At 36.4% G+C, this 24,433-nt stretch overlaps 1 protein-coding gene across 3 annotated transcripts in view; it reads left to right on the forward strand.

The window, feature by feature from the left end:
- The window catches only part of MAP3K2 (mitogen-activated protein kinase kinase kinase 2), a 53,459-nt gene that overhangs the window by 12,397 nt on the left and 16,629 nt on the right, over positions 1-24,433 (forward strand). The window contains exons 1-11 of one of the 3 annotated variants that reach the window (XM_017727306.1): positions 5,836-5,856; positions 6,977-7,046; positions 9,382-9,500; positions 11,073-11,113; positions 13,617-13,716; positions 15,513-15,626; positions 16,258-16,357; positions 17,245-17,375; positions 19,293-19,372; positions 21,266-21,333; positions 24,286-24,381. In XM_017727306.1, coding sequence (XP_017582795.1) covers positions 7,043-7,046; positions 9,382-9,500; positions 11,073-11,113; positions 13,617-13,716; positions 15,513-15,626; positions 16,258-16,357; positions 17,245-17,375; positions 19,293-19,372; positions 21,266-21,333; positions 24,286-24,381 — 853 coding nt within the window. In that variant the 5' untranslated portion in view covers positions 5,836-5,856; positions 6,977-7,042. Of the gene's footprint in view, positions 1-5,835; positions 5,857-6,976; positions 7,047-9,381; positions 9,501-11,072; positions 11,114-13,616; positions 13,717-15,512; positions 15,627-16,257; positions 16,358-17,244; positions 17,376-19,292; positions 19,373-21,265; positions 21,334-24,285; positions 24,382-24,433 lie in introns of those variants that run through there. The other 2 variants (XM_008644835.2, XM_017727307.1) reach the window with 2 other exon arrangements.

The raw sequence follows: 24,433 nt of genomic DNA on the forward strand, positions 1-24,433 counted from the left end.
AGTTAGTTCTGTTAACTAATCTGTAATTATTTCAAGAAGATATATTTTGCTTGGCAGTAGTAATAAACCTTGAAATTGAGGCATTTGCTATGTTTTGCATTTATTACTATGGTAGAAACCAAGCTAAGTATTGCAGTATTTTATTATCGATTGCTGTGATAAGAACAATTGGCAACTTTTGGACCCTTTCCTTTATCATTCTCAGTTATTTATACAATATTTACAATCCGCTAGAATCTTCTTGTTTTCCAGGCATTTCCAAATACTTGCAAGAATGATCCAGAAAACAAACCCACTGCTTTTGTGAAGAGTGTTAAGACTTAAAAATTCCTGGATCACGAATTTTAAATGTTTGATTTGAAGCATATTACATACTGCATTTATCTCTTTGTTCTTGTTGGTGCTGAAATTTCTATTCCAGTAACACTATGGTGTGGTTTGCACTTAACCTCTTGATTTTTTTCTCAAAACTGGAACAAAAAATGGATGCTGGCTATTTCTTTCTGGTTTTTTATCACCACTTGCTCTTTCACTATCTTAATTCAGTAAAGACTTCTGAGGGGTTTTTTACCCCTTAATATATTTTTATTAAAATTTTTTTAAGGTGTTAACTATGAGTGAGTTGATTGCTATTATTTTATGAAGCCCATCATGCTCATAGCGGTTGGTGGCTCTTGGTACTCTTTAAGGTTGTTTGGTCTCTGTAGAATACGTTAAAATAGCTTGGGGTGCTGAATAAAGTGGTTTAATTAGAAGAGAGTGAGAAAATTCAGGGCAAAGTTTGGATGTATATTGAATAAGCTACATACAATCAAAACAAGAATTAAAATACTTTTTAAAATAAATCCAAGTACTTTTGCAGGAAATAAGCCAGAAATGTTCTTTCTGTGAAAATGTATTTGATGTGTTTATGTTTCTCCTGTCGAACAGTCATTCTAGTGATGGAAGGGTTTAGTTCAGCTGTTCAGGACAGAACTGTTGAATGATGGTAACTATGGAAAAACATGTAGTGAGGTGCTGCGTGTAGCAAGGTGGGAATCGGCCTCTTCTCCCAGGCAATTAGCAGTAGGAAGAGAGGAGATGGCCTAGGGGATGTGCCTGGGGAAGTTCAGGTTGGACATCAGGAAGAACTTTTTCCTCAGAAGGGTTGTCATGCATTGGAATGGACTGCCTAGAGAAGTGGTGGAGTCACCATCCCTGGAAACGTCCAAGAAATGGCGGGATGTGACGCCTAATGCACTGGTTTAGTTGATGTGGTGGTGTTTAGTTAAAGGTTGATGTTCCAGAGTTGATGGTCTTGGAGGTCTTTTCCAACCTTAGTGATTCTGTGGTTCTATAAGGTAAAAATAGAGGGGAATGCTGTTTCTGTCTGATGCTACTCAAGTCCAGGACAGGACTCCGTCATTCCTGAATTACTTCCCTGGTCATGAGAGATGCTGCTCTAGATTGTCTTCCTTGCTCTGAGGTGTCAGCTGGCAGGGCTTGGTTGGTTCTGCTGTTTTGCCAGTCTCTCCTAGCACAGCACAGCTCTCAGTGAACGCTCTCAGTGTGTCCTGTCCAATGCAGTTAACCTCAAAGTTGGGATAAATGAAGGGGGGAAGAAAGTGCTTCAGAATAGAAGAGGGCACATGAGAGAGAAAGAACTGAGGAGAATATTACTGCTCTGTGGCTCATGCCTTTCCTGGTATGCTGTTGACAGACAGGATTTCTCCCTGCTGGCTTTCAGACCTAAAGATTCCTCGAGGCGTGCAAAGAAGGCTGGAATCAAACATTGTAACAGATACTTCCTAAGAAGCATTTATCCATTCATTCCCTTGCTGTATATTTTAATTTAAAAAGGTCCCATAGTACTGTGACAGGAATAATATTTCTTTTATTTAATTCACCCAGTTAAATGTAATTTGTAATGTTCCAAATTTGACCCACTGAGTCCTACTTTTTGTTTTGTTTTGCAAATGTTACCTTAATTTAGCAATGTATCATTGGCTTTTGATTTGGATTAGTTTAATCTTTTTCTCCCTTCTCTCCTCTCCCTGTGAATACCTTTTTTATGTATTATTAGAATATGTTAAAGATCCAGGTTTTTCTAAAGCTGATCTCACATCTGATGTGTTACTGTTAGACGTTTTCTCGTTACCGTTCTTCAATTCTCTTTTTTTCTATCATTCATGATTTTGTGTTACTGCTGCTGCTTTCATATTCTTTGAAAAGGATGGCTTTTTGTCCAGTGTTCATTTGTGTGTATGTCCATATACAATCCTGTTCTTTATGTTCATTTCTATGGAGTTACCTTCTTTTAGGTGTCTTCTAATGTCTTGTAACAATACTGATTGCTATGCTTGTCACACTAGGTAGTGTCATTATTGTCATTTATGCCAACAGTTGCTTTGAGTTATGGAAATGGCTACAGAAGTTCAGATTTAGGTATTACTCTTTGTCTTGTTCACAGATACTGTGTTTATTTTTTTTTTAATAAAAACCTTAATAAGCAGTTCTGCACATTATTTTGGTTAAAGGTTAAGTAGGTATGTTTGACTAGGTGATCACTTGAGATTTTGTCAGCCTTGCTTGCTGTGATTTATAAGAGGCTGGCTGTGTGAGACCAACCATTTGATTGTTTAAGAATAACATTTTTAGAGTAAAACCATTTTATCTGGCTCATTCTTCTTGCTATGAAATAAAATTTCATAGTCTTACTTTGTATTCTGATTGTCCATTCTACAGTCTGAAAAATCCCCTGTGAAAGCTCAGTCTTCATTTTTGCTTGGCTCTTTTTGCATCATCTATTATAGACAAGTGTCTCTGAATAGCAGTGTGAGCAGATACTGTTTTCATGTTGTTTTGGTTTAACTTGCTCATGTCTAATACAGTGTAAATCTGACTTAATCTTTACCTGGGATTGAAATAATTACAGTGCATCTTTCTTATTTTGAGTTCACATTATGTCATTTTGCTTTGGTATAAGGGTTGGTAACCATTTATCCTTGCACTCATTTATTTTAGTGAAAGTTTAGTGGAGGGAATTTATGTCCTTGAGATTCTTGCCCCCCACTATTGAAACAGGCTTGGGCTCTGAAGATGTAAAGCACCTTTCTATGTAGGTAGAGTGTTACTATGTTAGTCTGAATTCCTTACAAAATCAGGCTAAGCTAGGTTGCTTGCTTCACTGAGGTTTTTTTTGTTCTTGATTTAGTAACTCAGAGGCACTGTGTTGTGGTTATTATAGAAATGTGTGTGAATGGGCAATTAGCTCAGAGTGTCTGAAGCAGCTACATTGTCTGCATGACTTACTTGTCCTCAGGCTTTGTTTCATTTGCATTGAGAAAGCCACTGAAGAAAGAAGATATCCAGGTGATTCTTGGAAATTGTTTTTAGCTTTCTCAGATTCTGAAAGACTTCGACTCTGGAAGGTGGCTGGTGGGAAGTGAATCATGAATATGAATCAGCATCTCTCCACCCTTATATCCAAAATTCTGTTGCTAGGATATTCTTCTTTGATGATGTGATAAGAGTAGCAAACACCTTTTTGAAATTCACTCTGTCATCCCTTCTTTAATTATATTCAAATTCAGGCTGCTTGTGTCTCTCTGCAAGACCTTGACATAATTTTATTCTACCTTTGCATCTGCTCTTTGTGTTTTGCAGCCTTTGCTTCTCCTGAGTCTTTCTCCGAGTTTCAATTTTTTATTTCACTTCCTTTTTTTTTGTCTTGGATTGTAATCTGCTCTTGTGTGTGCGCTGTACTGATGCTACTTTGCAACCAGGGATTAGGGTATGCTTTTTTACCTTTCTACTGAATGTATATATGCTTGTTTAAAAAAATGTTGATTTTTGTTAGCTTCCTTTTACTCACTCTCCACAACCACCGTGTTGTTATAGCCCATTGTGAAAATGATCAGTTAAAAACAGAAGTCTTTTTTCATTTCCCAAGGTGAATTCATAAAGGTCTTCATAAAATTGGGTCAGAGTCATGTTTCTAATTGAAATTTTAATGTTGCTAGCTTATTTTTAAAGTAACGCTAAATGCTAACACAGAGGTTGTTAAGGTGACTGATTATACTTCATGTTTGAACAGAGAATTTTGGTTAAAAGGAGCGATAAAGTAAGAAACATAAGTTATTCAGAGAAATTTAATTTTCTTAAGTTGGCTTTTTTCCTTTTAAGGAATAAGAAGGAACTGGAGGGGGAAATATATGGATGCTAGCTTATTATCTTATGTTCTAGTGAGACATGTCACAGATTAATACTAAAGAATGAGTTCTTGTAGCTGGAGGAACTTGGAGGAGAAGTTTCCTAAGATGTTTGTTCTTCAGCCCTGTGTGAGCCCTTAAGCTCAAATATCTTCAGCTTCCAAGTTTTGGGGTTTTTTCAGCTAGGTTGAGGAAGAACGTGAGGGATGTTTTTGTGTGGAGATGTAAGCTGGTTTTATTTTCTTCAGGTGTGGTAGAAGATTTAAAATGCCTCACAGAACTATTGTATTTCTTTGAAATGCTTACAAAGAAATACTACAGCAGTACGTCATCCAAAGTCATGAAATACATTGTTATGTTTTATGTATTAAGACAGCTAATTAAAACAGACATTTTATGAAAATGGTATTAGCTTTCATTTTAAGACAGTTGGATCAAATACAGAATTAAAAAGATGTTTTATAAGCACTTTAGGGAATAATTTTTTGGAAGATTCTCCAAGACAATTGCTGATACAAAAAACGTAGCATAGGAAATCGTTTAATATATGTTCTTCTTTTTTGAATTCTCGGGGATGCAAAAGATGCAAAGAATCGCTCATGGGGAAAAAATGTTAGTTCTGATATTTAAGGCCATAAAGGCAATTAATCCCAGTTCAATAAGTAAATCAGATCTCCTGGCATCTTGAGTGAGAGCAAAGACCAAAGATACAGTCCTTATTTTGAGTGATATTGGCCACTATCATTCAGCAAATAAGTGAAAATTCAGCCCATTTTCCTCTCTGAAGATTAGTACAAATCCCCTGCTTTTTTTGTCTTCATGAGTTTCCTTTTGTGTTACAGAGCAGCAGAACTGTTTTCTTTTTTTGTTTGCTTGTTTTGGGGTTTTTTTTTTTGAAACAGATTTTTCTGTCTCTTGCTGTGGTGGTATCAAGAGACTGAAGACCCCATTAGTAGTAAAAGTTGTCTGAGGCTGTTGGCAGCCCAGGCCAGGTTTACTTTTCACACTCTTAGAGGTTTTAATACTTTACAAAGCATTAGATGGGAGTTTCTTTCCCCCAGTACTTGGAAGCTGTTTCAGGTACTGTTGTGAGGCTGTCCACAGACTTGGGAGTATGTAACTCAGAATACACATCAACTGTATTTTCAGCTTTCTTTTTGTTCTCATGTGCTCTTTTGTGTGCTCTTTAATGGAACTGGTTTCTGATTACGTAGTGGGAGCTCTGGGTTTTCCTTAGAAGCCCAAGCTGCTCTTGGTTATTATGGAGCTTGTAATAGATGGTAGTAGGTGACTCATCTGATATATAGGTAAAAGGCAGTATCCTGCAGAGACCTTCATATGGCTCTCAAGTCCAAATTTCTTTCTGAAAAATATGCCATAAGTACTTGAAGCTTTCTAGTTCCACTGAAATGAATGCTGCTCAGAAAGACTGTTTTCATGAAATAAGGATGTAAGAGACAGTGCTGAAAACTCTTATATGCCTAATTGAAGATGCTCAGAAATCTTTTGGAAAACTGTAATTAATTTGTTGTTACCTACAAAATTGGCAGAATATTCAAGCAAGAAACCTGGCTGGTGCTGAAAGAGCTGGCCCACCTCCCCTCTGTTCTCAGCTATGTGCTCCCACTGGTTGCCCTATGGTGGCATCAGGGGTCATTTCACACTGGTAAGAAACTAAACCATAAGAAAATAACTTTCGTTTAAAAAAGGAGAAAAAAATGAGTCATACTCTATTGATGTAGCTCCTTGAATGAACTTGCAGGGAAATCATCTGTTTTATCAGAGTAGGGTAGATCTTTTGTCTCTTGAGTCAGAAGGAAGGATGGTCCACTGCAGCCAACAAACAGGAGGAGGGACACCGGCCCTCCTTACTTCTTTACAGTGACTGCTTAAGAAATTAGAGAGTTTTATTATCTTGAATTAAAAAAAACCTACTTTTTTTTTGCTGTGTTAGTCTGTATTACAACAAATCATCTCTGTTTAGAGAGATGTGTTTAGTTTTTTGCTGTTAAGCTCCATAATGGCATCTTATAGAAAGATTATTTTAATTCATCCTTCATTATTGGGTTGTTTTTTTTTTCAATTGGCCAATTTTGAAGATATTGTGATAGACTGGATTTGTTCATAAATGTGGCCCTTATGTTTCTGCTTTTCTGGATAACATATATTGAATATTAAAAGTTAATACCTGGTGTCTTCCAGAGCCATTTGCTTTCAGGGAAGTTAGGATATCTGTGTTATGTTCTTGAATTATGATGAAAAATAACACTTGAAGTTTTCTAGTTTATGTAATCAGTAGGTATTGACGACTCTTGATCTGTGCTGTGAGTTTCATGTGTATTTATAGATATGAACTATATGTATGTAGTTCTGAACACAGAACTGTGAACAGCAGTTACAGGGACCTGTAGAAAAAGAATTGGTTCTTAATAATCTGGAGTTGTGGGTAGCCCATGTAGTAGAGTGTTACTGTTAATTAAGCTACTAATCTAATCATCATTTGGGGGTGTAGGTAGAGATTAAAATCAGATGAAGTCTAGAAGAGTATTTAGCTCAGGCTTTGTGTATTCAGAAATTATAGATGTTACTTAGGCTGGTGAGGCTTTGGGGGCAATATCTGTTTTCTCCACCCATCATATGTGTGTTTATGCAAGCTTATTTGTAGTTTATATGCGTGTTTGCTATGTAGAATTTTAGAAAAACTGCCTATAAACAATGAAAAGTTGACTGTTTTACATGGCTTTGACAACTTTAGTAATTGTGGGCTTTTTGGTTTTGCATTTCAGGAAATAAAATAATGCTAATGAAGCAACCATTTCCCTGAAGTTTGAGTTTTCAGACTCACTGCCATAATGGGTAAGTCTTCTGTATAAAAATTTACTACTGTTCCTACGAAACGTGTGCTTTGGCTGTTTAACACAGTGTAGCAACTACATGAAAGGCAGTGTTGAGCAGCTTCGCTAGTATTGAAAATACTCCTTTTGGTTTTTGGATTTGGGTTGGATTTTTTTGTTTGGTTGATTTTTTGGGGGGTTTCATTTGTTTGTTTTCCTTCCTTGCAACATAGTACTTTTCCCTCATTATGTGATAACTTACAGATTCAAGTTTAGGAAATTGAGGTTCATGGTATTAGAGTGCTGAGCAATACTTACTGTGCTCTAAGTGGTAATGGCTGTTAGAAAGAACCAAACTCAAAACACAAAGTCTGTGTATAAGAATTTTATCTCATTGCCTTGTGTCATTACAGTGCAAAGCTACTTCTGTGTAGAGGGCCTGTGTTGTTCTAGTTATGTAGCACATTTGTTTTACTTTAAATTGTATGTCAATTTTTCAGGTTGTTTGTTTTTAGTGAGTTGACCATGTTACTGTAATCATTTATCTGCTCCCTCCAAAAAATCCCAGCAAACCAACCAACTACACCACACACATTTTTGTATTGCTTTTGTTTATCTTTTAATGTTATGCTTATTTTTTCTAACTTCATGCTTAACAATCAAGTTGCTCAATCTAGGAATACAGCACTCTGCAGATTTCTGATATTATCCAATGTTTCGTGTGAGAGAAATGATTGTTGAGTCATAGTGGATATTTAGTAACTGTAGATGCTTTGCCACAGTACTTTGGTTTCTTTTGTATAAAATATGCAATCTAGTGACCACTGGGAACTCCAACCAACTGCTAAAGCATTATTTTACTTTTTGCATTGCTGAACACTAGAATAGGCCATAACACAATAAAATAGTTCAACTGTTTTAACTCTGGCAAATTTTGAAGTGTGTTTTAGTGTGAGAAATGAGTAACTGAGCTGCAAGAGAACCTTCAGTTCTGCCATTAAATATTGCTGGTAAAACTTGCTTTTATAGATTTGGACATCTTAGTAGAGTTATGAATAATGACAGCAGGAGTGATGATCAAAGTTACTAATTTTCAGACCAGCTTTCTGATCCGTAAGGAATCTGTTAAATTAGAACACTTAAAACCCACAATTTCCATATATGATAAATATATTTGGTTATATTTTAATCGAATGTGAAGGAATTCTCATTGTTGCTGCATACATGGGATGCTTGCTTGCTGCTTTCAATGCTGAGCTTTTCTCTGGTCCATGTTTGAGAAGTACGGTTCTTTGTAAATCACAGCATTTAGCAATGAATTCTTCAACAAACATATCCATTGTGAAGGAGCATGAAGGCACACAGTCAACACCTCTGGAGATAAATTTCGTTATCCAGTGTTCTTGATACATACTGAGTGCAGTACTATTGCTGTGGCAAGAAATTAATACAAAATAATAGAAATAAATTTCTCTTAGTGTTGTATGTACAGGCTTTTGAGTTCCTAAGTGCTTTCCTGGCTAAAGGAGCATTGCAGTTCTATGGCAAATCTTGTCTAACAGGACATCAGGACATCACAGCTGCAGCAGATGGTCAGATTTAGGATTTTTTGTAAACTTGAAGCCTAAGTTATGTAGCATTCCTGTCCCTAAATTGTCCCCTGGGTTCAGTGCTTCTGATTCTCCGTGTGAATTCTTCCTTTAAGCCCTAAAGCTGTCTGTATTTTCAGTCCTGGTAAAGTTATGTGGTATTTTGGTTTTGGTTTGTGGATTGGATTTTTGTTGCAGTGGGGTTTTTGTTTTGGATTTTTATAATGCTCCATGGGCTATCAGCAGATGCTCAGGCAGTTGAGGTGTTCATGTGGGAGTTTGTGTATGCTTCCTGTGGGCATGATCATACCTGTTCAGGACAGAGGAGAAGTAGTTCAAAGGAACTTGCTTTTTATTCTTTGTTTTATGGAAGGGAGCGGGAAGTATTATTTCTAGTAAAAATCAATGGATATTATTTGAATTGAAGTAGACAAGGCTTTCCCCTGCATCCCCTTTCTCTTATTAATACAGCCTGTAGCTGTATAAAGTTTAGTTTTTGTTATGACTTCAGTTTTTTTATACCTGTTACTGAATTTATGGTTACTGATTAAGCTGTTTATTTCCTTAAGCACTGTTAATGATAAATAAAATAAAAATGTTTGCAATGTGGCAACGATTTTTTTTAAATTTAGCAATTATGTATTGAAGTGTAATGCAGACTCTTGGGTTTTAGACCTTTAGACTAATGCCTGTCTAATTGTGAAATTAGACAGTAATGCCCTTCAAAAGTAAGTCTTTTACACTTGTCTGGTCTTTTTCCCCGAGCAGATGAGCAGCAAGCTTTGAATTCAATCATGCAGGATTTGGCTGTGCTTCATAAGGCCAGTCGTCCTGTATTGCCCCAGCAAGAAACAGGAAAACCAAAGTCATCTTCGCCTAAGAAACAGGTGATCTTCAATATCCTCACTAATGTACTAAACATGGGATGTCCTGCTGTGACTTCTGTAATTATTTTTCTTGCCAGACCAGTGAGCATACCAGAATGAGCTGTTAGTCTCCCACATGTGCTGCCATTTTCTTTGTTCATGTTCTTCTATTAGCAGCAAAATGAAATGGTGGCATTTCAGAGCAGGTCATACATAGTGTATGCTTAAATAAATAAATTGAAGATTATAGAGGTATTTGTACTATATGTAAAGTGATTTTATAGCTGTTGCTATTATTATATTGGAATGATTCTATTTTAAAATACCGAGGAATAAATTTATGGGTTTAGTAGATTACCCAGTTGTCACCTATATCATACCAAAGAATGTCAGGACAGAAGCAGAAATATGCTTAAACTCTTTTACTGCATCTTTGGCCTCAATTTCTTGTTCGTGTGCTGGAAATGAGAGTTCTTTCCAGCTGCGTTTTTTTTCTGTACATACTGAACACAAATGGAAAACTAGTAAATACTTAATTGATAGGTTTGAACTACTATGTAGATAGAGTAGGAGAGGATGTAGACTTCTACCCAAATTGAGTTAATTGTATGTTCATTTGATTGGATCCATAGTTTACAGTTCAATAAACTTCAGTTCGTGCTTATTTTAACCTTTTAAAAATCAAACTATTCAGATATATTTGCCTCTTAAACTGTCAAAACCAGATGGCTATAAATTTTTCATTCTGTGCTTTGAAAGTTTTGAGAGTTCAGTGTATAACACAGTGGAGCTTTGCTACTGTTGTGGAACTCACATCTGAGCTGTGCCTTTAGGCATAGTGGTAACATACATGTATGATCCAAAATGAATTGAGTATAATGCATGTTTAGGAAGTTAGAAGACATGTTTATCACTGTTTCAATTTGTGGATTTTGGAAGTAATCATTTGTAAATCAGTTCTTTTGGAAGATGAAACATTATTACTTGGATAAACTTTGTGGCTGAAGGCATTATTGTTTTTCCTGCAATAGTTGCTAATACAATTTGATTCTTAAAATGATGATTTTGCAAAGCAATTTTATTTCCATGTAGCTGCAAATATATACAGATATGGTTATTGGGAAATGTATTGCACATGTGGGTTTCTATGGTAATGCTTATGAAACAAGATATGTTTCTTAGGCCTGGAGTGCTCAGCTGCAAAGTATACGTAAAAACATTTTATTGGTAGCTAGAGCTATCTGCCTATTCAGGACAGAGAATTCTTTGATAACCAGTTCCACATTAAATATGAAGTCATAAATCTGTTATATTAACATATATTGATAGAAAATAATGTGTTTATTTACAGAAGCATTCATTGTACTTCAGAATAAGTTTTTGTATTTTTAACACTTTCTGGTTTTTAACTCTTTAAGCCTCTATCACGTACCTCAGCAGAAGTAGCTTGTTAAAATACTTGATATGTTGGAAAGGACATAAAATTAATAGGGAATTTAGTTCTAGTGTAAGACTATTGAATGAGAGTTCATGGGCTTCATCAAAAGAGGTGATAACAAACTAATAGTGGTTCCTTTATCTCTTTTCTTACAGAACGATGTTAGAGTCAAATTTGAACATCGAGGTGAAAAGAGGTAAGGAAACAGTCTTGTCTCTTAATTATTTACAGAGTTTTGTTGTGCTCTTGTCATAAAATTTCAAATTAACAGTTTGAAGTGTTTCAGTTCTCTAAGTTTTTTTTGTTTGAGCTTAAATTTAATTTTGATATGAACACAATTTAAAGAGAATTAACTGTTTAAAATGTGGGTTCTAAGTATGCATAAATACCTAAATATTATACTGTAACTATGTCGGATGTAATATCCTTCATTTGCTTACCCTTCAGATAGATGTTTGTAGTCCTGAACAATTACTTAGATCTCTAGAATAGATCTCAAGTTTGAATAGACCAGAAAATAAATTTTTGTCCTTCACCGTGTGTGTAATAATTGCATGATAATTTATTGTTACTGTAATACCCAGAGGAAGAGCTTGGATTGTACTTCAGGAGTGCCAGTCTGACAACTGTAAGGGGAAAATTATTAGACTCGGATTGTTTTCATTTAGTCAGTTAAAATTTATTTGTATTTTGTTTATGAGAGGTGGATGATGCACCTGCTTAAAGTATATAAACATCTGTCTCTATATAATCTCCTCTCTGGTGAGTGCTCAACAGCTTTTACAGAATTTGGTGTATAATTCCACGAAGAACTGGTTTGTTGACAATTTGTTTTGCCTGTCTCTCTCTGAAAGTACAAAATTTCATTCTACCTACAGAGAAATTATTATAGAATAAGGTCTTTGAAAATACTTACAGAAAAAGGAAATAATATCCTGGGCATGCTATTCTTAATAGAAATAATAAATTCCTTAAATAAAATAGGCTTCAAATAAAACCTTTAATAGTTCTGGGCAGCCCTTAGTGTGACAGGCAGTAGTTGAGTGTGTATCCATGCTGATTATAGGATGTGCTCTCCGTTCACATGGAGCAGTGAAAGAGCAGTGTTCCCTAGGTATCAACATTCTTCAGCTTCTTCCTGTCACTCCTCCGAACATCACATGTAAAAGTGCATCAGTAATGGCTGAGTGCTCTAAGTAATTTGGAGGGAATAAGTCTTTTTGAAGGCTTTGAAAATTGAGGTCTCTTCTACCTAACAATTTCTTGTGAAATAAGAGGAAGTATGAATTTAAAACAGAGAAATGTTTACTTGCTGCCAGTCTGCATAGACAGTACTTTTGCAGTTCATCATATTTCACTTTCACAGTGGACTAAGTTAATCAATTCATTATTAATACAAGCATAAAGTAAGTGTGTGAAAAAATACCTTTCCCAAGTTTTTAAGCTCATGAGCCTAGCTCTGTTATGAGCTGTCCCAAGTGACTTTAGCCTGCTTGCCCAGGGGTACGGGGCAGCCTAGGCTCATTGCTCAGCGTGTGTTGTAATACTTCTGTTACCCTGAGCATGTAGCTCTGAAGATCAAGTAAAGAAATGATGCAAGAAAAAAAAGTTACGCAATGGCTTAACTAGTTTTTAAAATGGGAAGTGGAAAAGAGAAGTGATTCTAGACTTGCTTTTAGTGGTGAATGTGGCACTTTGTTCCAAGGAGTGTGATGGGTAGAATTGCAGGCTTGCTGCCCAGATTGTTAACTACAGTGAGAATTGGTGTTGGTTGGTTTTTTGGGGGCTTTGTTTGTTGTTTGCTTGTTTAGGGTATTTTTTAAAAGATTTTTTAACAAATATTTTTAATTGGAAGTGGTCTGGCTTCTAGCCTCATTTCAGTGAGAAAAGTTGTCCCCCAAACCAGTGTACTACTAACTGAACTACACATGAAAAAGACAGGTCCCCTTTGCTAACTTTTCTACTTCACAGAATTTGAGTGCTCTTTCTTTTTGAATGTGAATTCAATGTACCTTAATAGCTTAGTCACTATTTAAAGCTCTTTTTTGTTTAATGCTCTAGTATCTCAAAAAAGACAATGGTTTTCTATAGGAAAAAGGTTAGTTTTAGGCAGTTTGGGCTAATCGGTTTGATGGGACATTGAGTTAATAGAAAATCTAAGTTGTTGACCTACAACTGCACCATTCTTTCAGGAGCACACTTGAAGCACAGTTAGTGATGGACTGGGCAGTTTGAGTGTGTAGTTCATTATGGTAAAGATGGTGACATTTAGTTACCTTCCTCAGGTAAGATAGTCTTTTGGATTTCCAAAAAATGGGGACTACAGGAGTAATTCCTTTCTGATGCTTATGCTTGTCAGCCTGTGGTACTCCGTATTAGTTTTCTCAAGTGGAAAAATGTAGAAATTTCTAAGAATTCCCCTCTGAAACTGAGTCTTGCAAAACCTTAAGCATGCCATATGGAAGCAAGTAAAATAGTCATAATGAAATCTAATTCTGTGTCTGATTATCCCTTTTAGCTTTTTCACTGCTTTTCTTTCTTTTTTGAATGTCTCAGAATATGGAGCACAGGGAATAAAGTATAGCCTCTTACAGTCTTTTTAGTAATAAATTTAGTTCTGAGATAGTTCTTAAGTAATGAGTTGCCAGATTTTCATAAGTAGTGGACAGAAATTCTTTATAACTTAAATTGTGTTTCAGGATCCTGCAATTACCGAGGCCTGTTAAACTTGAAGATCTTGCAGCTAAAGCTAAAGTTGCTTTTGGACAGACTATGGATTTACATTACAGCAATAATGAGGTAATATTCTGTGTCCTCTAAATTCTTGCCTTGGACATTGATCATTTTAAGGCTGAAATTTGCTCTTGTAAGTAGTGGGAACCACTTCTGTGACAAAACTTACTCCTGTGAAAAAACCCCAGATTTCTAGTATGTGTGTGCGTTTTTTCTCAAAGTCTTGTCCAAAGTCAGATAGGCAGGACATGCATGAAATGTTTAATGAGTAGTGTTATATCATAATGAAGTCTCCGACTTGTTTAGGAATGGGTAAATTGTCTTCCTGATCTGCCACAGCTCTGTTGTGTGTCTTTGGAAAAGTCTTCACCTCCTTGAGCTTTGTCATGTTTGTCAATTTGAAATAGCATTTATCCTTTCTTGTAAATCCTTTTCTTCAAGGATTAATCTTGCTAGGTAGCTGCTAGAATGCTCCATTTAGTTAATGTGTGGATTGGACAACTAGGCTTAACTGTTGCTCCTCTTAAAGTGGCTGGTTCCCAAAGATTTCTTGGTAACAGGGCCAGCCCTGTCCAGCCACTTATGCCTGATTAGTATTACTTCTGGCTTTCCTTTAGAAGTAGGCATGGAATTACTAATAGCAACCGTATTTACAGATGCAGGATCCATTCATAGGGGTTACATCTGTCTTTTGTCTTGAGTCAGCAAAGTGCATGAAGGATTATTCATGTGCTTGGTTATGCACAATGCAACTGCTGTATGTATTCTGCATCTTTGCAGAAGAAAATGCCAGTGATTGCTGTTTGTTGGTTACTCACTGCATTACCAGGCACTTCTGTGAAACTGATCCTCAAAACGAAGAATTCCAACAGAAGGCTTTTGGAGATTAGGATGGCCAGAAGAAATAGCACTTCATAATGTTTTAGCCTCAGCTCCTTCCACTGGTAGATTTTTAGGCATTTGAGTAGGTTTTCTGCTTCTTAACTTCTGCACTAGCTGGCAAATCGTCCCATCACCTTTGAGAAATGGGATGGTAAAAATGTATCACTGGCATTAAAAGTGCAATTTAACAAATAAGCACACTCTTCATTTTATCAAGATCTTCCTCCTCATTCCAACTCTTTTTGTATAAAAGTCCTGTATTTTGACTGATGTTTCATTGAAGCATCATTGACTGAGGCTGTTTACAAGTAGAATAGGTTTTAAAATCTGTATTCTGCTGTTCCTTTGTTGCAAGCGGAAGCTATAATTTACACTCCTGAAACACAAGTCCAGTTTAAATTGTAACAGAATTCAGATCTCAGCTGCACATTAATGGCATAGTTTTCTGTTCTAAAGATACGTGTATGCCAAATTAATTCTAATTAATTAGATCCAAGTAAGATTCTAGTGAGGACTATAGTTGTTGCATGTGGATCCTTAACAAATTCTGGTTTTCAATGGAGAAATTCTGTTAGTGATGCAATTTTAAACAAGTATAGTTGTAATAGTTGGGATACAAAAATGTGCTTTATGCTCTATAAAATAGGACTTTTATTTATCTTACAGACTTGTGTTAATTTAGGCATTGACTGAATCGTACCCATTTTGCTGAAACTTTTGGATATTTAGTTCTATATATGCAAAATGGTTGCTTCTTGTGAGGACTTGTTCCACCATGCTGTCCTTAGTAAAGGCATCTGAAGGAAGTGTTGAGATTGAACTACAGACTTTTAATACTTGAGGGGATCATTTAATGAAGTTTATTTTCAAGTTGTTTGGTATGAAAGAAGAGATTCTGTTTGTTTACTCTGCACTTGACTTCCTCATTTCTTTCTCGTGTCCTGTTTAAGACTTTTTTCTCCCTGCCCCTCTTTTTGTAGCTTGTAATTCCATTAACCACACAGGATGACCTGGACAAAGCTGTTGAACTACTTGACCGTAGTGTACATATGAAAAGTCTCAAGATACTGCTTGTAATACATGGAAATACACAGGTATGAGTTGACATGCTAAATATCTTTTTCCTCAGTTTTCAAAACAAAGTACAATTTGTATCTTTTCTTAAGATGGCATTTTTCCAATTGAATGTAATACTGATTGCTTCTTCATTTCACTTTAAGCATCTAGTAGCATTTTGTACTGACTCAGTTTTAACTCTTTCCTAGATCCTGTTCCTGTCTTTTTGTTTGCCTTCCCTACAGTGGTAGAAAAGTGTGCCTTAGTAGAATGATTTTTAAAAAAGCATATAGAATTTAAGTAGTGGTAGTTACTTGAAACTGGTCTTTTAAGTCATAGGTTGGTGACACTTCTTTGTGGGAAGTTCAGTGTTTGTTGTAGCAAAGACTAGTGGTCTATAGACTAAATGCTGAGGTACTTTGGTATTATCTAACAAATCATGGCATTGATATTCATAGGATTTGTATACTGGTGCATATTGAAAATAAATTTTAAAAGAGTACAAATGAGTTACTAAAATAGATAAATTGTGATGTAAATCAGCAAGCTGCTTTTTTGACTGCTTGAAAAACAGAATGTACCGCACAAAGCATATAAAATTTACAAAGTACTTTCATTGTCCAGAAGGTAAAGTGGTAACTGCAGGTTGTAATACTTTTGCCTTTTCAGTCACCCAGCGTAAATAACGTGGAACCCTTGCCCTCACTGGAAGATTTAGATAATACGGTGTTTGGTGTGACAGACAGAAAAAGGCGACTGTCTGTAATAGGTAAGCTGCACATTTCAATAGCTTTAATTGTAAAAACATCTTTTATAGCATTCTCTTCAAGAGAATTTTGCTCTCAACACAGAATGTCTCTTCTACTCATCAATGACTCTGGTACAGAATTTGCACTTGGGGGAGGGGATTTTGAATATTGAGACAAGTGTTTTAAATATATATAATACAGAAAATTATCAGAAAAACCCCACAAGTAAATAAGAGTATTTAGAGTTATTTCAGGGTATTTTCAGATACTGGAATGAGCTACTGAAAAATCTGCTTATATGGCAGTGTGTTTCCTTGCTCAGTTTAGGACCCCCATATTTTTTCATGTGTGAGCATTTGTTTAAGATACTGATTTTGGGATTGATAGAACCTTTTTGCTTATTCATGTTTTAAAGTTGGTGTGATGTTAACTTCCAAATCTAATTATGAAACTAGAGAGCTTAATGAATAATTTTCCGGGCAATTTAACTTACTATGCATTTATTATGAATGTATGTATTTATGTTCTTACAGACTTAATATTCGACAAAGAAAAACTGAAATTCTCAAGAGCTGGAAAGGATTAGTTGACATGGGTGGAAGGGTTTCAATTTTGATTTTGTTCAAAAGAAGGAATTTAGCCAGCTAGATGTGTGGGCAAATTATATTTCTGTTCCTGTATAATGAAAATTCTCTTTAATGTCATTGAGGCAACTCTGCCCCAAAGTTCGTAATTTCTCAATTGCAGATTTTAAATGCTATACTTAAGTCTTGTATTGCACAGGCATTTGGGGAATTCCTAAAGCCATAAGGGATCCAGGTAGGCTCAGTGCCTGTGAAACATTTGAATAAAGCCCTTGAATTCTGGGTTAGTGGAGAGACTCTGACTGGCCCTTTTCTTTCAAAAGGTTCTAATACTCGTGATAGGAGTTCACCGCCCCCAGGATACATTCCAGATGAGCTGCATCAGGTGGCTCGAAATGGGTCCTTCACCAGTATCAACAGTGAGGGTGAATTCATTCCAGAAAGCATGGATCAGGTACATCTGTGATTATTGAAATTAAAGTTTTTGTTGATTTATGAAATACTGCTGTTCAAGAAGGATATGGAATTATTAGAAAGAACAGCAAAAAAATTTGTGATAACTCCTGAAAACTTGATTGATGACATAAGGTTGAAATAATTGTGCTGTTTAGTCTTGCAGAACTTGGTTGGGTTTTTTTATGTCTCTTCCATTTCTTAAATATATTGTTACAAGGAGAAAGACAATATTCTTAACTGCCACAATAGTGGAGTGAGATAGTGCTAGATAGGAATAACTGCAGAGATGTCTACATTAGAAAGCACAAGCCCCTTTATTTTAATGAGAATGATATGTAAGCTAGACCAGCTTTACAGCTTTTCCAGGTAATTAAAAGGAGATATAAGAAAGAGTTTGGATCTGTCAGAATTATTTGGACTCAGTTGATATTTCAGAATTGGACTCAATGATCCTTGTGGGTTCCTTCCAACTCAGAATATTCTGTAATTCTGTGTGAGGAAAAAAAATCCTGCTCTCTGAATGTAAAAATTGCCCTTCAAAACAGCAGGAAAAGAAGCAGAAACAGGAATGCAACTGCTCACAGAATTGGTAATGGAGAAAGAGATGTTTCAAGGAGGAAGGAAAAATAATGCTGCATACCGAAATCTCTTCAAGTTGTTGTTGACATTGGCAGTGTATTTACTAATGGCAAGAGGCAACAGTTTTTATGAGCTGACTAAATGAGAGACAGATGATAAAGTAAAAATAAAGGCAAAGGGACAGTGCAATTTGTTGCACAATTTTAATGGCCGAGCTGAGAATAGTGGCTGAATCTCCTGCTTTCCAGACCAGGGCTATTCATTATCATAGCTATGTGGTCAAATCCAGCCCAGGTTTGGATTCATTCCAGTGAAATAATTACTTTTGGCCTGGGCAAAGTAATTTCTGGTCACTGACTGGTCAGACAGACAGATGATCCCTGAAGCCTGGGATGTCCATTCACTCCTAAGTATTCCAGAAATGTATATATAACCTGTTGTGTATGCATAGCTGTGTGAGCTGTCAGCAGGTTTAAATTAATGAATTTTACTTTCATAGGAAGCCAGGTTAGTTCAACCTAAGCAGCCTCAAGGGCCAATTTGAGGGAATGAGAACTCACAAATTCTGTTTGCTCCCTTCCCCCTACATTGCCACATCACCTTGGCAAGTGTTGGCCATGCTGCCTTCATCTGTCACAGCCTGCCCGACAAAGACAAGAAGGGAATTTGGGAGTGGAGGGTTTTGCTCTGCTCTGCTGTTGATCAGCCTGAGCACAGCTATTTGCACTCTGACAGCAGACCCCACACTTTCTGTAGGAGATGGCGGGGGCTTGGGTAAAACCCATGGGCTGCCAGTTGGGCCATAGTACATTGGGTTAGAGAGGTAATCAGTGTGGCTCCAGATGGGCTTTCTTGCCTTTCTTCCCTTGTTTAGACACACTGTTCAGCATGAGACAAGAGTTATAAAAATGCTGAGCCTGTGATAAATGTTTTTCTCCCCAATACAGAGTTCATGAAAGTGTTTGAGTTTGCAGAGTGCGAACTCACTTTTGGGACACAATTTCTTTAATAAGTCCTTGACTGGTGTATGGCAAAGTATGTGCCAAGGACCTTTAAGATGCAGCACAGACCATAAAAATTGGAGGCATAACTGCTTAATTTACAGCAAAAGACTGGTGTCCAATTCATAGAAAATAATAGATGTTATATAATATACCAAAACATTCATTTTAGGAAGGCAACAGATAAGCTTCCCACTCTGTTTTTACCAGTCCTTATCTGATTTGGATTTGTTTCTTATTAGCTGTTTAATAACAAAACTCTTTAACTATTTAGAAAAAAAATTGAAAAAAAACCCCTTGAACTTGTTGGTCTTCCTTTGTTTTTTATTTATTAGATGCTGGACCCATTGTCTTTGAGCAGTCCTGAAAACTCTGGCTCGGGAAGCTGCCCCTCACTTGACAGCCCGTTAGATGGGTAAAAATTATTTATATTCATTATTTCATTATTTATCTTTATTAGATTGCATAATGTCTCAGCTGTAAAATACAACTTCTCTCCAGTGACAGTACTTCTTCCAGAAATTCCTTTGTAAGTTATAGCATGTTTATAAAAGCTTATTGAAACTTAATTGCTTACTAATACATGGAAAATACTGCAGATTTCTTTTTTAAAAAAAATAATTGGTATTTAAACTGCAAAAATTTAGACTTAAGGTCCGGCAAGAAATATACTGAAGGTTTTTACTACATGTTGCTAGGTCTTACATATGTGTGGTGTATATTCCCTGGCAGAGAGCCACTCCATTAAATTTACAGTTCTTAGGCACTGCCATATTAAGTAGGCTTTCCTTTGCTAAAGCAGGGGGTACCCAATTCCAGAAGGAGGGTAGAATCATTTAAAGGCTTCAACAGGCAATGACGTCCTTTCCTTTGCAATTACTCTCTGTTCCTCTCCCCTTGTTCCTATTGCAAACTTTCAACTTACTTTTCTTTGTTAAAGCCCACCAGTCAGCAAGAGGCAGTGTGTGTTGTGGGGGGTCTTTTTGGATTGACCTCTGAGGAGACTCCTGTGTTTTGAGGGGGTCACTGTCAAGCCAAGCCAAGCAGAACATATTCGTGTTTGATTTATGGTAGTCAGGCAAATAACCTTGGGTTTAATGTGCAGATTTGCTCTTTGTTTATTTCAAACTGCGAAACAACACTGCTAATTAAATATTTATTTAATTCGTGGAAAGGTAAAAAGTTGGAGGTCACTGCCTGTGGCAATTAATCAGAGCTGTATTATTCAGTACTACCATTTCATTTGAGAATATGTGGTTTGAGGACACAAATATGTTTGGTCTAACAAATACAGTTTTGAGTTAAATAGTTAGTGTGCATTTCACAAGCAAGAAGACAATAGACATGAAAAGTATTTTGTGGTTGTAGTGTGATAGGTTATACATGCAGTGTTTAATGTAGCTCCACAGAAAAGAAATTTTACCCAATTGCCAAATTTAGGTTTTTTTGTGGGGTAGGGGTGAGTGGAAGAAGGGGAAAGAAAGCAAACTTAATGCAACTCATATTTCTTCTTCAAAACTTCTTTTGGTTGTTTTTATTTACTTAATTTGTCACCTCTACTTAGTTTGTTTTCCTTTTTTTTTTTTTTTTTTTTCCATTTAAATATTTCCTACAAAGATGTAGGTTTTGTGTCTCCATTTAGCTTCTGTTACCCGTTAGAGAAATTCTTACCAGAAAAAGGAGGACACTGTTTTGGTATGTTTATGGAAATAAACTGTAATCGATTACTCTGACTGGCAATCCCATCCATTCCTTTTGGTGGCTGGGACTTACATACCAACTGTAGGTAAGAAACAATGTGATCATGTAAGAACCAAGAAACTCTTCATCATTCTATAACTCAATAAAATCACTCTCTTAATCCTATGACTTTCATGGAGAGAAGAGGAAATATTTTTCCTCATTAAAAGGTTCTACATTTCTTTGGTTAAATTTCCTCAAGAGTTTTTGTAGGCTGTATAACAGATTTTGCCAGTCTGTAAACCTTCGTGTTTTGCCATAAAGGTGTTAAACATTACAGTGTTCCTTTGTGGCCGTACTTGTGATAATTCATGTTTTTACTAATATCATTGCTCATTAACAGAGTCTGTTGCTTTCTTACTACATTAAGCTCAACAAGCAAGCTTTTCCATTGTTACTGATCTTCAATTGTTATAGATACCTACTAGAATTGAGTTCTACGTTTGTAAACTGGTGCAGCAACCTGTATAGCAGTGGCTTTTCATCAGTAAGAGGACAGTAAGATTAAATGTTTTAAATATTAGATTAACAGTATGTATTTAGATGCTGTATGTTTTTACACTTCCAGGGACAACTATCCCAAGTCTCGGATGCCAAGAGCACAGAGCTATCCAGATAATCATCAGGAATTCTCAGGTAGGCAAAAATCACTGGAGACACACTAGATTTCCGGAACTGCTCCTCTTGCAAATAATAAGGCTTAGAAGGGATGTTCACATTGAGAAGTATTGTATCACACAAACAATATGGTAGAAGAAAGCAAAGCAACACCAAATACACACAGTAAAAGGTACCATGGAAATAAAAGAAATTCCAAATGTTTTCTTCCAGGCTATCGTGTGTGACAGCACTCTTAGTGTGCATAGTGTAACTGCCTCTGTAAAAAGAGCAAATGTTGCAGTGCATAGGGGCATGCAACACTTAGTTAAACTGGGCTGTAATATCCGGCTCTAAGTTGGTGTATAGCCATAGTTAATTGTTTTCATTTGGAGGTGGTGTGGTTTAACCCCAGTAGGCAGCTAAGCTCCACACAGCTGCTCGCTCACTCCCCCACATGAGACTGGGGAGAGAATCCAAGGGGAAAAGTAAGAAATCTCCTGAGTTAAAATAAAGGCAGTTTAATAGTACAGCAAAAGCTGCACACACAAAACAATCACCACTTCCCATCAGCAGGCAGGTGTTCAGCCATTTCCACTAAAGCAGGGCTTCATCACTCCCAGTGGTTACCTTGGAGAGCAAAATGCCATCACTACAAATGTCCTCCCTTCCTCTGTCTTTCTCCCAGCTTTTGTTGAAGAGCACAACCTCAGATAGTATGGGAGATCCCTTGGGTCAGTTGGGGCCAGCTGTCTCAGGTGTGTTCCTTCCCAACTTCTTGTGTCTCCCAGCCCACTCTACCAGCTGGCTGGGCAGTGTGTGAAGCAAAAAAAAGCCTTGATTCTGTGTAAATGTGCTTCAGCAATAACTAAAATATCCCTATGTTAGTAACAGCATTTTGGCCACAGATACAAACTGTAGCACCACATGACCACTACGAAGGAAATTAACTCTATCCCAGCCAAAACCAGTACATGGAGCCTTTGTTTTCTTCTGTGTGAAATAAGGATCACATTGAAATGCTCATGGCTTCTGTAATTGAAAGCACTGCAAAGTGAAAGGATGGAGAACTGGGGGCTGTGCCTATAAATTAATCATCACCACTAATGTTTTTTTCATGCAATACCCTGGCTTGAATCCAAGTTGTTGTGCAGGGTTCAGGCTGCGAAGTGCAGAGGGTAACCTTGAAAGGGCTCTGAAGTGTCTTCTCACAGTCATGTCTCACTACAAAACTTTGCTGTTGAACAATAATTAGCTTCCAGAAAATCAAAAGGGTTTTGTTTCTTTGGTTTATTGCATACTTTGAGGCTTCTTTTTATTTTGATTTTGAAGCTTTATCCAGATAAATGTCTGAGGGTGAGGTTTTTCTTTTTTAGAATTCTAGAGTGCTTAACAGATTGCACCACTTTTAAATGAAAACTATGTGTAAGAAGCATATAGGTGGCAGAGATAAGTACCAAAAGAGTTGGAAGTGTCAGAAATTAGTTTGCCTTTTGTATAATCCTAATCTAGTTTATTTGTGTTCATTACAGTTACTTTTCTAATAAGATCGTTTTACAATATTTTTTAACGGGGGCTTGTTGGGTTTTTTTCTCATGGGATATTCTGGTGTCCCAGTTAACAGTGGGATACACAGCAATCATTAATTCCATATTCAATATTTCTTCTCATGATTTGATGTGTAACAGAAGCAGAAAAAAAGTCCATCTGGCCCAGTCTTTCCTCCTGCCACAACCAGTACTTGGCTTCTATAGAAGGGTGTGTAATGTTCCTCTTTCAGAATATATTCCTAGTCACGTATTGCTCAAGGGTTCTGCAAATGCAAGATGTTCTTCTATGATTTGATGGATTTTTTCCTTCTACAAATTTTTCTTGTCCCTATTTCAACTTGTATAAACTTTCTCAGCATCAACTGTAGGTTGCAACACAAAGTTGTGCAGTTTATTGTGTTTTATGAAGAAGTATGTGTTTTGTGATTTTTTTTTTTTAAGGCTTTTTTTGTTGTTGTTATAGTTTTTCAGTTGGATTTGTTTGGTTTGGTTTGGGTTTTTTATGGACCTCTGTGTGTGCCTTTGACCTGTTGCTTTTCTAGTATATAGAGGCCTACATTCCTTATGGAGAAGCAATTTTGTATCTTTGATCATCTCTGTACTTTTAAATATTTTCCAGTTTTACTAAGTCCTTTGGTATGGTCTAGACCAAAACTTTGTTCAGTGTATCTTACAGGATTTAATTTTCTTCTCAGATAATAAAGAGTTCAGGTGCTGCTTTTTTGGAAGTCTCTATCACAACCCTTTACTGAAGCCTACACTGAATTTCATCTGCAACTTTAATATCCAGTCACACAGACTCTTAAAGGCCTTCTCTAATTCTTCTGTTGGCTTTATTTTGCAGAGTGATTTTGTCACCTCACTGTTCCTTGTTCTATACTGAGAATTCATGGATAATTAAACTGCATGAGTTTTACCCAGATTCCTGTGGAACTGTTGACTGTTTCCTCCCTTATGTACTTATCTTCTAGCCAGTTATTTATGCATGAGGGACTTTCTCCCTTATCTTATACTTTTCTCCTTCAATAACTTTTGAAAGAGGATCTATTGAATGTTTTTAGTAATTCAAGCTGTGTTGATTCATTCACCAGTTTTTCATATTTATACAACTTTAAATTATATTCTTTGGAATAGTTTCTCCTCTAGAAAGATTTTAAAACAGGAGTAATCAGGCATACTTCAGTCCTCCAACATTCTTTTAAACGAGAGGTTACAAACCACTTGAGCTGTTGAATTCTTGATCCTTTGGGACTTTTGACTGATGTCCTTTTAGTTCTTGTGAGTTGTGTGATTTTGTTCTATAATCTCTTTTTGCTCTGATGCTTCAACCCTTCATATCCTCTGATACGTTCCCCCATTTTAAGTTTGTATTACCAGAGTGAATAATTTGACAGGCTTTTGTCACATTTTAAATTTTGAAATGAATCCTTTTATTTTCTAGTAGAGTATGATATCCCAATATTTGAGAAATTTGGAAAGGGGGGGACTTATCCCAGAAGATACCATATTTCATATCATCAACAAGACTACAATGATGGTAAGTATGAACACTGCAACAGTTTTATTAATCTGTTTTTCTTGTCTGAAAA

This window comes from Corvus brachyrhynchos, unplaced genomic scaffold, assembly GCF_000691975.1.
Source record: "Corvus brachyrhynchos isolate BGI_N302 unplaced genomic scaffold, ASM69197v1 scaffold452, whole genome shotgun sequence".
NCBI lineage: Eukaryota > Metazoa > Chordata > Aves > Passeriformes > Corvidae > Corvus > Corvus brachyrhynchos.